The sequence below is a fragment of the Pteropus alecto genome, unplaced genomic scaffold, assembly GCF_000325575.1.
Source record: "Pteropus alecto unplaced genomic scaffold, ASM32557v1 scaffold98, whole genome shotgun sequence".
NCBI lineage: Eukaryota > Metazoa > Chordata > Mammalia > Chiroptera > Pteropodidae > Pteropus > Pteropus alecto.
In genome coordinates, this window is record NW_006443570.1 from 8,831,050 (window position 1) to 8,846,400 (window position 15,351).

Below are 15,351 nucleotides of genomic sequence, written 5' to 3' on the forward strand. Positions count from 1 at the left end.
ATCATGCCTGGTTTAGAGAGGGGCCTCTGGAGACCCAGCTCAGGTGTCGTATCCTTCATGAAGCTCTCTTTGACCTCCTACCTCCTGCTCACTCTCTCGTGTCACCACCTTGACAAACGTACACTTGCTCATTGCCCTTACTTATTTACAAGGTTGTCTGTCCCCTCCTTGTAGACTGTCTCCCCTAATTGGCTGGGATTTCTGGAAAGCAAGCCTTTCATTGATTTCTTTTTTTTCCTTCATAATCCTAACAACTAATGCTTCCCTGGTCTACCCTCGTAGGCTCTTAATGCCTGCTTGTTCAATTATCAGATGAATAGGCAGCTTATATATCCACTTAAATTCTCACATCTAGTTAATAATTCAAGGTCTAGAGTATGATTTGGGCTGAAGGAAAAAATTAGGAATAAGAGAGACTTTCAAAAGAAAGAAATAGAAAGAAAAACATATATGGGTGTGAGTCAAAATCAGCATCTGTTACTGGCAATTATTAAGACCTCCTTGATACGCTGTGAGTCTAAGAGTCTCAGATGGGCACTTTTAGATTTCTAGCTTTGATGTGTCCAGCTCACAAGACAAAAACAGCAGCGTACCATGCCTGTAAAGTCACCTTTACAAGCCCCCAAGAGTGAGCACCTTCATTTGCCTCACTTTAGTCTCAGTTGTGCCCTTGAGCATGCACCTTAATTTTAAATTAATAGTCGTTGAACATTTGACACCCAGTGTGCTGGAGGAGATCCCTCCCCTTACTGTGTGAACATGCCAATTATGGGCATACTCTGCGTATAATGTGTACCATGATGATGTGGCACACCACAAATATAGTACATATACTAGGAATCATTCTTGATTCCTCCCTCTCTTTCCCAAATAACCAGTCAAGTGATGGTGAGACAGCTTTCATCCTGCATCCTAGGGAAGGCTGATAGGGAGGAGGACCGGAACAGGACAGAAAGAGCATGGCAGATGCTGTGGGGCAACTGTAATTGGCTGGCTGACCTGTGAGCACATGTGAAAGACCCTTGGGTACTCTTGTTACTACCTACCTGACACTCTCTGATATAACTAGATGAGACTTAGAAATGATGAGCAGGTGAGAGCAGGAGCCAGTGCAATTTAAATAATTACTATGCATCTATATCCACAGGGGATATAAATCTGGGGAACCTGGTTTTTTACATTCCAACATCATCTCTCATTCCTCTCCAACACAAATCCCCCCATACCATTAAGTCTTGTCTCTAATCTTGAGAATTCTAGATTCATTTCTACCTCCACTCCTTTGCTCACATAGTATCCGACCACCTACACAGCCCTTCCCTTCTCCCTGTTTATTTGACCTACTTTGAGCAATCCTTCAATGCCCTCTTCTATTTGTTATCTTTTACAACCAATTTCTGCCTATGTGGTCTCTGCTGTGACTGTCTGCCACGCTGCATTATTATCCACTTAGGCTCTTAATTGCATGCTGTCTCCTATCATTATTTTAATGTTTGCCAAGTGTCTATCTTGTCTACCTAACTTGACTATTTTCCCTTTGAGTACAGGGTCTTGTCATGAATGTCTTCCATTTTTCTCCAAAAGCCTTGTGCTTCCACATACAGTAGGAATCTAACACTTATTGGATGGGTGGATGAAGAAATAACACATAAATGTGGTGTTTGCATACTTCCTTTATATGGTTCTGCCAAAATGACATCCCTTGATCTCTCGCCATAACTCAAGTTGTTTTTCTAATAATAGAGATAGATTTTTCCTAAACATATTGATGTTCTTACTCCCTCATTGGGAAGGCATACAGTGTAGGGGAAAATGCACATACACTGACTGCATCATTTGGGGCAAGCCAAGATCTATCACCCAGTCCACACTCGGAAAGTAATAATATAATAATAGCAATAGTATTAATGGAAGTGAGGTCGAGTTCGTTTGTTTTCTCTAGCTCCCCTTAAAGCGCATGGACTAATAGATTGACCTACATGAATCAGCATAATCCCCCAACTCAGGCCGTTGAGTATAGGAAATATGTTTGCTTACTGCTTCTGGGAAAGAAGTATTTTCATTAAGTGAGACCTGCCCAAAGCTTTAGATGAAGCTGACATCTATCATGTAAAGCATGGCAGAGGAATGAAAAGAAACCAGGTCCTGGAGACATGGTTTAACTGCTGAATCAAGCTATCCCTGAAGTCTATCCTATCCTGGTTCAGTTAAACGAGCTTTCCATTCAAAGCCACTTAAAGTTGGATTTCCTGTTACTTGTAACCAAATATATTATAACAGGTATACATATAATAACCAGAATGACAATAATAGCTGCATTACAAATTCAGTGTGATTGGGAAAGTAAAAGTTATCACATGTAAAATAATGTTGTAGGCTTTATCATTACGAATGTTCCTTGCTGAGAGCAAGTTCTTTCTAAGAGATAGAACTTGGAGAGGATCTTGAAGATATGGAGGACTCGTTACCTTGAGAATTCAATTTTTCCTTAACAGAGTTTATCAGAAAACTTGAAACTGTAAAATACAAGGTGAAGAGAATAGGAAATGCAGCAGACACTGTATATGACAGACTTAGAAGGAAATGATTTGCATGAAACCTGGTGCCCAGCACAGATAAGTGCTAAAGAACTCCTTGTTTTTAAACTTTATTTTAAAAATAAATTAATCATATAGGGTTCAGAATTTAAAGTTACAAAAGTGTGTTAAGTTTCGAGTCGGTCCCTCTCCTTCCTTTGACCTCTCAGTCCTCCAATATACCTCTTTTACGTTTCTTGAGCATGTTCCCAGCGCCGTTCCGTTCATTTACATATATATATTTCACACGGATGTTAACATTCCATACACACTATTTTACTCCATTTTTTTAGAATCACAGTGTATCTTGGAGGTCTCTCCATATCAGTGTCTATAGAGCTGTCCATTTCTTTTTAAACTGCAGAGAATTCCAAATATAGCCCAATTGTAATTTATGTTTTCTATGTATTTGAATGGATTTATTGTTGGACATTTAGAGTGTTTCCCAACGTTTGCGACGTCGATGATGTAATGATTGTCCTGCCAGGGTGCTATTTCACAGAAGTGGGAGCCCGTCTGTAGAATAAATTCCTAGTCGTGGAACTGCTGATTCAAAGGGCATATGCAGAGTAACTTTGTTTTAATTTTTGAATTCATGATTGTTTAAGTCGGTGAACTCGTGGGAAGCCCCGTGGGGCGCCAAAGCCGCTCTCCAAAGCTTCGGGTTATTGGGCTAGCAGAGCGAGCTGTTGGTCCCGTTAAGAAGAGCGGCTGCACGGTCTGCGCCCCTCTCCCGCTCAGCCGGCGGGCCGATCCCGCCCCGGCGCGCCGCCGGGACCTGCGCCCCTCGCCCGGCGCCCAGGACCGGCGGACCTGCACGTGAGAGTCCACGTGAGCCTCCCAGCCGGCGCGCAGATGGGGAGTACGCATGCGCCTTCCGCGGGGGAAAGTAGGTCAAACTCCACCTCTCACGTGACCCGCTCCCCTTAGCTACCTCGCGCGCCTCTTTAGCCCCGGCGCAGTCGGGATGCGCTCTGCAGCCAACGTGACGATGCTGGACGCGAGTGGGGGCGGGCCCGGTCCGCGAGCGCCTGGCGCCCGCGAGGATTTGCCGGTTCTCCTTCCGCCCGAGAGCTCCGCTCAGAAATCGGGCGGGCAAGAGGGAGCCCTGCACAGAGGAGCATCCAGGAGCGGGACTAGAAATGAATGGGGGAAGAAACGACCTCAAATCCCTGACACCGGCACGGGGCTGAGCCCACTATCAACGCGCGACCCTTTTCTGTGTAAACCGAACCATACCGATCGTTTGCAGTTCCCCACGTGTATTTAGGGTAACAGACGTTCATGGAAACAAACTTGTGAAAGGAAACAAAAGAATGTTAATGGTTCATAGAGTTTTGCAGGAATAGTCCACAGGCCCCATTTCTAATGTCCTTCTGCCCACTTCCCCGACAAAGACACTACCCATATAGAAGGATTGTAAGCAGATTTCTCACTTTCCACAAGAGATTTCAGAGATGCTGGTGGTACTGATAGGGTGAGGTCGGGGCAGCGGAAGGCAGTTCTGAATTAACTGAGGCCTTAGTTTTATGTATTAGAAATAATTTTATTTCATGCCCCTCCCCTTCTGATTTTTAACTTGTACAAAAGACAGGCTTTGCTTCAATGAGTTGCAATCCATTGGGGGAGCCTGACCAGCAAAATCAATGGATTATAATGCAGCGGGCAACAAAGCCTTGAATAGAGGTGTGTCCAGGTGTTACATAAGCACAGTGCAGGTGGGGCAGCCAAGTGCAGGGGTGGGTACCCTGAGTCTTGAAGGCTGAGTAGGAGTTAGCTGGCAGAAAAGTAAGGCGGAGGGGGTGGGAAAGTGTTCCAAACAAAGGAAACTACTAACAGTTACATAATATTTCCCTCAAGGAGTTCTTTACTATAATTGTCTAGGTGGTACATATAGTTGAAATGTATAGTTTCCATTTACGTTATCCTGAGCCTGTCTTTAGTGAACATAGTTGTGCATAATGCTTTCCCCCTCCACTTTTAAGTAAATCTCAAGAGTGGAATTGCTATTAAAAAAAAAAAAAGATACAAATATTTTGTAACTTTTAATAAAACATTGTAAATTATTTTCCAAAAAAGTTGTATTAATTTGTACCAAGGTGGCATTTAATACTTAGCATTCAGGCAGTAAGTGGCACATTATTTATTTCAGATCAATGAAGCCAATGAGATTAACACTTGATTTAGAATGCCATAAATCATAATACAGCATATCTGCTTTTTTTTGTGACTCATGATAAAATTCTAATTGAATTCAAGTTTGAAAAATGGAAACTATCAGTTGGATGCATTTCATCCTCATAGGGAACCACCTAGCATGTACAAGGGGTAGGGGAGGGTTGGGAGGATAGGAATGAGACGACCTCAAAGCTATACCAAATGCCTGTTTATGATTTCTCCTTTATTACTCTGAATCAATGACCACAGAGAAAGTAACGCTACACAGGCCAGAACAAGCTAAGAGGTTTCCACATCTCTCAGTAAATGTCAGAACAGCAGCAGAATCAAAGAGGCCCAGAGTTTGACCCAAGAGGCCGTTATAACTTGCAGGAGGAAGGCTGGTCATGTTTGGGAATGGATTTCCAGAAACTTATATGCTCCCCAACTAGGTTTCTGCTGACAACTGTACTTGTGAGGAGAAAACAGTACTGTGACATTCAAAAGGACATTTAAGAAAATGGTAATTTAGGTAATTTGGGCAATGAAAGCAGAACGCATTTTGCTTTTTGCCTGTATTAAGCTAGATCATTAAGGAAAACTGAAGCGTGGCACAGTTATAATTTTGCAGAGACGTGGCTGTAGTTCATACTGAGGTTGTTTTTCTAATATCCATTCTGCACATTGTATAATGACCTTACGCTTTAGAGGTAGGAGGCTTACCTCTCCTCAGCTTCGGGGGTTGTCCTTAATTGAATTAATGAATCAGGGTAGTTCCATTATCATTTTATGAGGATTGAAAGAGTTAATTCAGCAAAAACACTTAGAAGAATGTCTGGTACATATTTAGTGCTCAATGAACATTTGTTGTTGTCACCACTGTTATTATTATTAATCTAACAGTGAGTGGTTCAATCAAAGGAAGCCTGGACTTGTTTCAGTGGTTATGTGATGCCATTCTTTCTCCGTGGATGGAGGCGAAGAAGCACGTGTACCTATTGATACCATCTTTCCACCTCAAGGAGAGCCAACCCAATCACACACCTGATAAACAAAGAGGGGCAGAGGAGGCCACACTCTAATCAAATGGCACTTGCAGTCTACACTACCTCTTGGCATTTCAATTGTGTGAGCCAAACATATCCCATTTGTTACATCAGTCACTGCACTTGGGTTTTCTGCTATTTGCCAGAAAGCAAATGATCCAATACAGTGATCCAATGTATCTGTTTTCTAGGGCTGCCAAAGCAAAACACTACTAGGTGGCAAGACTGGGTGGCTTAAATAACAGAAATGTGTTTCCTCACAGTTCTCTGGCGGCTAGAAGTCAGATTAAACTGTCAGCAGGGTTGGTTTCTTCTGAGACCTTTCTCCTTGGCTTATAGATGGTCATCTTCTCCCTGTGTTTTCACATGGTCTGACTTCTGTGTGTCTGTGTCTTAATTTCCTCTTCTTGTAAAGACACCTTTCATATTGAATTAGGGACCACCCTAAAGACCTTATTCTAACTAAATTACCTTTCTAAAGACCCTATTTCCAAATATAGTCACATTCTGATGTACTGGAGGCCAGGACTTCATAATATGAAATTGTGTGGGGACGGGACACAAGTCAGCCTATAGCATCCAACAAGACATGAATTATATGGAAGATCATCTAAAATCAGATCCTCGTTCTTATTCTACTTCTCTTCTCCAAGGTTGTTTAGGAGTGTGTGTGTATGTGTGTGTGTGCGCGCATGTGTGTGCAGTGGCTGGGGAAGGGAGAGAGATAGAGATTGGAAGAGCACCCCTCCGAGCATAGATCCAGAAAAACAGCACAGAATTAAGCTCCAGCTAAGTCTACTCTTAACTATCTGTTCTCAAATAACAATTCAAGTTGGCAACAGCAAAGCAAATGTAAAGGCATTGGTTATTTTACTCTTTGTGAAGATGGGCATCTTTTCTAAAGATCTCTTTGAAGCTGATATAGTGTGCTCACTGCCCCCCCACCCCCACTTTCTTTCTCTTTCTCTCTTCTTTCTTAACACTTTTTGGATAAAACGTTAGTTCTTTATTAAAGACGAGAACCTCATTTCTGGACATGGTTGAACAGCTGTTTCTGTGTTCTTTCTATTTTCAGTAAGGCAAGGCTCAAAAAAAGAACAGAGCTTGGTTTGCAGTCCTAGGTTGGCCATTAAATTACATGGTTTGTACTGTGGGGGAAAACTATGTGACATAGAAGTCATTTCCTCACTTTGGACTTAGTTTCTCCAAATGTAAAATGAAGCAGTTGAACTCCATAATTTCTAATGTTTCCATCTATTCATCGTATGATTGGATGAAAATAAAGTATTTTTGTTTATTTGTGGGCTTTGTTAGTAAAAACTACATTTATTCTTGTTGAAAACTCTTTCCAACCATCCAAGTGGCTATTAAACCCTTCCTGCATCGGGAATTCACAACAGATAACAAAGGTGCATTTCTCTGAGAATGAGATGACCCAGCTCTTCCATCTTTGAACATCTGCCTGTGTTTATTTCATTGTACAACTCTTTTACGTTTTCCTAGAGTGAGGAAAGAGGAAGGGAAGAAGTGTTTGTAGTGGAAGCCATCTTTAGAAGGAAAATATTTTGTCTTTGCTAGCTAGTATACCATCCCAGCGAAGGCATTCTCCAGCCAGAGATTCTTAACCAGAGATGCACATCAAAATCACCTGTGAGATTTGTAAAATACATATGGCTGTGACTCCATTTCTCAAAGTTTTCAATCAGTGAATCTGGAGAAGGGCCTGAATTTGTGGAAAGTTCTGCAGGTATAAAGCTGTGCACCACTAGTTCTAAGCTTTGTGTTTGGTCCGAATCATTTCCTCCTTTCCATCAAAGATACTAATGTTACTAAAACACTTTGTATTACAAGTACAGCTCACATAATGGAAATATGTAATCGAGAGGGACAACTCTTTTTCCAAAGGTACATATTAGAAATTGTCATTGGTTGTAAGAAAAAAAAATAAGTAATTCATAAAGTTTTACCTATTTTCTCATTCTAAATGCAGTTATCATTTCTGAAACCAGACGTAATTTTTTTTACATGACTAATGTACTCGAAACAACTACAGAACTTTGCATGGCATTTGCAATAGATGGAGAACAATATTTGGTATCAATGTTCTTTGTTAAATCACTGAGGTACATTCTAGAATTACAGCAATGAAAAACAAGAGGTTTGATACCATCAACCTCCCTGTAGGATTTATGTAAGGAGATTGTATTTGTTTGCTGAACTGTAAATTAAACAAGTTCTAGCCTTCCACTCCTTCAGACTTGCATCTCTGTAGCTGCATACAGAATTTGTTCCACTGGACTCTAGTGAAGAGCATCCAAGAGAAAAAGAAGAAACATTACTCAATACATAGAAAAACAAAGAATTTCCTGTTTCCTCTAGAAGTCCAGTTCTTAGAGTCATGGAATAAGGAAGCATTTTGAAGTCTAACAGAACTGGCTCAACCCCCAGCTCCCTCTTGCCACAACTGGTCTTCATGTGTAACTCCAATTGTTACTTCACCTTCTGAGCTTTAGTGCTCACATCTGCACTGTGGCAAAGTTAACACTCATGAGGCAGGGTTGCTGTGAGGCTCAGGGTAAAGATTATGTATGTTAAGTGCTCAGTACATAACAGGCACCCTCAAGTGGTTCCTGGCATCATCATCATTATTTTCTTAGGAAAAAATAATAGATGCAAGTAAGCAAGAATTTACTTTTTCTTCATAGTTTCCTCGTAGAGGAACTCAAAAGGAATTAGACTAAATTTGGAAAGTTCACATTTGCCAGTTGGTCAATAGGAATTCCAACTGTGAGGTGGCTGCTTCTCTACAAATGAAACAAAATGTATAATACTAAGGTATATATGGCATTCTCAAGGGAATCAAAAGAAGCCCTTAAACTCCCTTTGAACCTCACAGTAGCTATGAATTGATAGCTTCACTTAAAATCTAGTGAAACCCAAACCCTCTTAAGTAGAGTTGCTGCGAAAATTTGGCACAATCTTTTTCAGTACAGGGGAAGTGGACTCAAATGGGATATAGTATTTACAAAATCTCCTATTCTTCAGCACCTAAGATTAGTGAGTACAAAGCAGGTGGCTGTAAACTGTACCTTAGTTGTTATGAGGGAAGGGAAGAAGAAAATTGAGCCCTTTAAAAAAAAATTAACCTGTTAGTCTTGAACTTGCTTGGAGTAAATTCTTGTGTCAACCTGAGTGCCCAGGGAAGTGGAAGCAGAAAGGAAAAGAAGGGTTGTGCTGTTAATACAAGACATTTAAAATGAAGCGAAAGTGTAACTACCATGAAGTATAACTACATTAACCTTTTTGCACTAAGTAACATAACATAAAAATGTAAAACATAACTAATATGATTGAAATGATATATATAAACACCAACAAGTTGCCCACCCTGTAAATAAAAATGTATATTGTTTTTAAGTGTTGAAACATTTATGAAAGTAATTACATATTGGGACTCAAAAAAGCACTTCATAATTATCAGATATGGGCATAGTATTAGCAGTGGTTAACTCTGAAAGTCGGCCTTTACTTTTGAGTGTACTTTTAGACTGCTTGAATATTTTATAACTAATGTATATCATTTTTATAAGAAAATAAGATTTTTCTCATTTAAAAAGAATAATGATTACTAGGTATGTGTTGCAGGTGTAAGTATTAAACATGTGTCCTGACATTTCACTTCATCCTCACAGCAACCCCTGGACTAGTATGGAAAAGATTAATGTTTTCTTCCTTCTCCACACACATCTTTTCTCTACTTTTTCTCTACTTAGAGAAGTTTTAGATGGGCATGTACCACCCAACGAGAGACTACATTTCCCTGCCTCCCTTGCTGCTCGGTGGCCAACTAATTGGATGTGAGCAGAAGAGATGAGTGCCACCTCTGCTCCTCTTCCTTCTTTTAACCTTTCTGGCTGGTAGAATATGGACCCAGTGGACAGAGTGGCAAACTACATTCAACCACACCCGCGAGGCCGCCCTGTAGGGGGCGGGGAGTAACGAGAGAGGGAAGACCTGAGTTCCCAGTACCATTGAGCTAAATTTGCCTTAGACTAGTCTCAATCAAACTTTGTGAGCGTGAGAAATAAACTTCTATCTTGTTTAAACCACCGTTAATTTTATATCTGTTAAAGCTGCCAAATCAATGTTCTATTATTATTTTACATCGTGTAGCTTTTCTTTCAAGAATTGTAACATTTACATTGTTTTATAGCCATAAAATTTTAAAAAATTTATTTGATTTTATATTTAATATAGTTGAGTGCTCACCAATGATCCTATATACTTCAGCATCACTCCTTTCATAAACAATTTATTTTAATCATGCTCAGTGGCCGTGATGATATCTTTTCATTCCAGAAGGGATTCGTCGTGTTATATTGCCAGAGTTCTTCATATTTGAATGACCACTTGATTGTTCTCAGAATTCTTAAGTCATGCCCCTATCCCCTAAGTCTCTGGGGATTGCTTTCTTTTTTGGGGGGTGGGGGTAGGGGAAGATGGTTATTTATTGGGCTGAAGGGAGGTTTGAGATCAGCCTGATTATTTGTTTTTTTTAAAGTAATCCAGCTGTTCTGATAGAGCACGTTAGAATAACAACTTCACAAAGATTATGTGATGGCATTGTCAATATTTAATCATTTTAAAAGAACACTGTAGACCCTTCAATGTGTAGATTTCTGGCTTCCATCATTCCATTTTCTTATTATATCATTTAACTTTTCTTTTTATTCTGTTATCTTCAGAAACACCAACTGTCTATGTTAACTTATTCATCCATTCAACAAATATTAAATAAATGTTGGCTACCATTCTTAATATTACTATGTGCCAGGCATTGTCCTCGGTGCCAACAGCAGACTAATGAACTGGATGAACAAAGTTTCCACTCCATAGAGCATACCTTTTAGTGGCAGGAGGCAGAAAATAATTAAGAAGACAGAAAACTAACCAAGATCATTTCAGATAGAAATACATTTTAGGAAGAAAAACCAGGATGATGTGACAGCATGACTGCCACAACATAGTGGATCAAAGGCAATTTCAGTGTTTGAGCTGAATCCTGAGTGATTTGAAGAAGCCATTCATCCAAAGATCCTCAACTCCTCTTTCTTTGCCACACTTCACATCCAACCTTTCAGAAAATCCTGCTGAGGGTTTTTGAAAGTAGATTTTGAAATATATCTTGAATCGGATCACTTTTTTCTCACCACTCAGCTGCTACCACCCAAGGCCAAGCTACCTTTACCTCTCAGCTGGCTCCTGCATCATTCTTGTGCATCCCCTCCTGACTCTACTTTCCTCTAGCATCCATAATAACTTCTGATAAATTAGTCACATTGTGTCACTGCCTGACACAAATCCCTACAATGGCTTCCTACCTATGACAGAGATGGTTAGTTTCTACCAGAGACCGTTTATTCTTCTTCCTCTACTAATAGAATTACCCAGTTTTAGCTAGGCACATTTTCTAGCTTCTCTTGCAGGCAGTTTTGGCCATGTGATTAAATCTAGCCAAAAGAATAGGAGCAGAAGTGACATGAACAATTTCTATGTTGTGTCCTTAAGAAAAATAAGGTTGTCCTTTTCTCCTCTTTTCCCCTAGTTCTGTTGGCTAGCATGTGGGGCCATGTTGTAATGAGCTACCTTTCACCAAGTAGAAGATGAAAAACCTTGGGGAATGGTGGAATAACAAGAAATGTGGTTTCTGTCACTGTGGACATCCTTGAACTGCTTAGCCTCAGACTGTTACGTGAGAGAGAAGTAAACTTCTATATTATTTAAATCCTTGATGTTTAGGGATATGAGCAGAAATGATGTGTAGTACTTCTGGCTCATGCACTTCTAAGAAAAAGATCACTTTGCCTTTGCCTGACTTTGCTGTCCCAAATGCGAACACAGTGGCAGCAGAGGGAGCAGCCATCTTGGATTCAGAAATAGAAGCCTTGTCTTGAGGATGGCAGAGCCACCTACTCATCCTAGGCTGCCTACTTATGGACAGTTATGTGAGAAAGAAAGAAACTTCTAACTTGTTGGAACCCCTATGCTTTTAGATGTGAAGTGTGACAAATAAAGAAGAATTGATCCTACCTAACTGATATATTTGGTTTCATACTTAAATCTGAAGTCCTTAATATGAAGACTAGTATGCCTATCCCATAGGGAGGCTAACACCTAGCACAGTGTTTGGAACAAAATGCATACTAAAAGTATATCAGTGCCCTTTCCCTCTCCCCACTTCACTCAGCACATCATTTTAATGACTGGAAGCCCTAAGATCAGTGACTGAGTTTTAGTGGGAAACTAAATACCTATAATTAGAGAATGTTTTTTGTTTTTGTTTTTCTAAGAGGATAGCATCACTAGGTATGTATGTCAGGAGATATCTTGCTATATTTTTGAAATTAAAAAGGTTCCAATTCTTTGGAAGAGTGGGGCATTAATGTTTCCAGTCCTTCGAACTGTCATAGATAGCTCTTTGTCCAATTTGTACCTTAATGTTCTCACTCAGAGTGCGTACAGGAATGAATTCATTAGACATTCAGTGGCAGAAGCTTGATGCCTTAGCACATCATCGTGGTACCAGCTCTCAGACACTTAAGACCTGTGAATGCCAACCCATGCCATCGTATTAAATTGGACAACGGTCAGAGCCATGATTAGGAAATTTATGGAAATGTGAGGGGAACCCTCATCTTGCTCAGCTCCCATGAACTGCTGCCACTACAGGGAGAAAAAGGCAACTAACAGGGTTTCTACTAAATACCAAGAATGAGACAAGGGTTTTACATGCATTGTTTTCTTCATTACTAACAAGATCCCCATAAAACAGTCATTATGACTCCCATTTTATTGATGAGAAAACTGAGGCTCAGGAGATTTAGCTATTTATGCAAGAATACTAAAGGAGGCACTTACAAAGGAGATTCTCTTCCATGTCTGTGTGTTTTAAAAACTCATGCTCCTTCTCTTGCCCTACCCCAAGCTTTAGACAATGTGATGAAGAGGTGTGAGCTCTGGATTGGGAGTAAGGAAAGGCAGTTTTCCTGACCTTGGGCACCCAGGGCTCAGTGTCCTCATCTGAAAATGGTGGGGTGCTGGAGTTGAGTGAGATCTCTAAAATTAACGTCAGACTCTCGTGAGAAGAAAGATGTGGAACCTGCAGCTGGTGTAGGAAGGACCAGAAGCACTTTACAACCAGCATATTAGGCTGCCTTATGTGCTCTCATTCCTCACATCCACAAGTATCCCTAGCCACCACTTCCCTGCATTCCCCCAAGGAAGCCAAGGATTAGCTCCTTCATTCATGAAACATTTTTTGAGCACCTTCTGGGTGCCTGACATTGTACCTGGGTCATACTGGCAAACGGGATATGTATGATGCCTGGCCTCGTGGAACTTATACTTTAATGGGGGGGCACAGGCCATAAACAAACGAACAAATAAGCAATTACACATTTTTTAAAAGTATTAAGAAAAAAACAGATAAGACTTCGAGAAAAAGAGTAGCTTGACTTTGGAGAGAGTAGCCAGGATAGGTAGACTTGAGAAGGTGACCTTCAGGCTGAGCAATACAAGCTGAGGAGGTGGCAGGAAGAGCTCCAGGCAGAGGGAACAGCATGTGTAAAGGTTTTAGGCTAGAAAGAACATAAGAGTTTTGAGTAATGGAGGCTTGAGTAAGTGAAACTGGAAATATAATCAGGGGCCAGAATCTTCCTGGCACGGCTGGAAAGCTGTGGTAAGAAGCTTAGATTTTTTACTGATATGAAACGAAAGGCCAGACAAGGATTTTAAATAGAAAAGAAAAGCGATCCAACGCCCCCTCCCTTTTTTTAATCCTAGTGCCTTTGGGGGATAAATTTTATTGAAGTATAACATTAATTCAGAAAAGTCCACATATTGTAAGTGTTCAGCTCAATAAATTTTAACAATGTGGAGATCTCTATTTAACCAGCATCCAGATCAAGAAACAAAACATTACTCCAAGCCCAGAATCTCCCCTCTCGTTCCATTCACTTATCCACCCCCTCTCGTGCTGAAGCTGGCTTCAAGCAGCTTGCAAGTGATGATCAAATTTTCAGGAATTTATGAGCTGGTTGTTAAACACAGCCACTATTAAAAACAAATCGATATAACCTTCCAATTAAATAAGTTATATTAAAAGCAAAGATAAGTATTTCTAGAAAATTCAAGCAAAAGTATAGTGACAGAAAGCAGATCAGTGTGTCCTGGAGCTGCAGAAGGGCAGGGAAGGGCAGGAGAGGAGGGTCACAAAGGGGCAAGAGGAATCTTGGGGGCAGTGGCTACGTTCATTATCTTGATTGTGGTGATGCTTTTGTGTATAGATGTGAAAACTTATCAGGTGGTATACTTAATTATAAGTAGTTTATTGTATGTCAATTATACCTCAATAGAACTGTCAAAAAGAAAAAAGTGCCTGGAACATAGTGCACTAAATATTTGTTGATTAGCTAAATAAAGATAGACTAAGCAAGGGGAGGTTCAAGGATGGCAACAATCAACAGTGGAATTGAACGAAGGAAGTTATTTTAATCCTGTTTTCTCAGATGACATTAGCTGTTGGAGCTTTGAAACTTGTATGTGAGTGAGGTGCTAGAAAGATTATTTGGCACACAAAAAAGGTAATAAATATTCCGAATTCACCACTTCCTAATATTTGACTACATTTTATTATAATTTTTGCTCTTAGGGTTATTTACATCTATTGTATTCATCTGGTGGAAATTCTACATGATGTTTTGCTACAGCACAGCTTTTCTCAATTTCGTATGAAGTAACATCACATTAGTAGCTCAAAATTGGCCAGGATAGGAGTATTTACAAGAGGGAAATCAGCCAACACTACAAATTGTGACTTTCTGTTTTGGAGAGTCAATTGTTAAACATGTATCAGCCCATTTACCGCCCCCCCCCCACACACACACCCCCTGCCAGAGTAACCTCTACCAAACTGGCTTCTAAACCCATGGAAACTTTGTATACAGTAGAGACTCTTAGATCTGGTCTCTTTGGCCCTATCCACGTTGTTTTTGTGAGAGTCATCCCCACTTTGTGTAGAGTGGATTCACAGATGGGAGAATGAATAGCAAGAGTACAAGGATGGAAAAAGTGGACACCAGTAAAGAGGCACTTTTGGCCAGACTTTGCTCTCAGGGTAACATCTGAGAATGGAGTTAGAAGCAGGAGACAGGGCTTTGGAATGGAACCCAGTGTGATTGCCCCTGACCCGATGTCAAAGAGGGTCACGGCTCCTGGGGAGGTTCTGGGACCTGGAACTACTGTGGAGGAGAAGAGATTGAGGACTGTATAAAAGGTAAACTGTATTTTGTCTAAGGAGGGGGTACCAGATAACGGATCTGTACCCGATAGAGGATTAGGTGTGCAGGAAGTGAACATATGTTAAAGATGTCAAGGACGGCAGACAAGGCAGATTGCAGCTAGGAAATTAAGACACCCATACTTCTTCAGAAAAAGCAGGTATTATTGTAGGTCCTTGGTCTCAAAGACTTCTTTGGTTTGAAACAGGATAGGGAACATGACTAACACACAGG

At 40.5% G+C, this 15,351-nt stretch overlaps 1 protein-coding gene across 3 annotated transcripts in view; it reads left to right on the forward strand.

The window, feature by feature from the left end:
- The window catches only part of STXBP4 (syntaxin binding protein 4), a 221,613-nt gene that overhangs the window by 193,815 nt on the left and 12,447 nt on the right, over positions 1-15,351 (forward strand). The window contains exon 18 of one of the 3 annotated variants that reach the window (XM_025041773.1): positions 9,553-9,866. The exons of the other annotated variants lie outside the window; for them this stretch is intronic. Within the exon in view, the coding sequence (XP_024897541.1) occupies positions 9,553-9,640 (88 nt within the window). The 3' untranslated portion in view covers positions 9,641-9,866. Of the gene's footprint in view, positions 1-9,552; positions 9,867-15,351 lie in introns of those variants that run through there. 3 annotated transcript variants of the gene reach the window in all.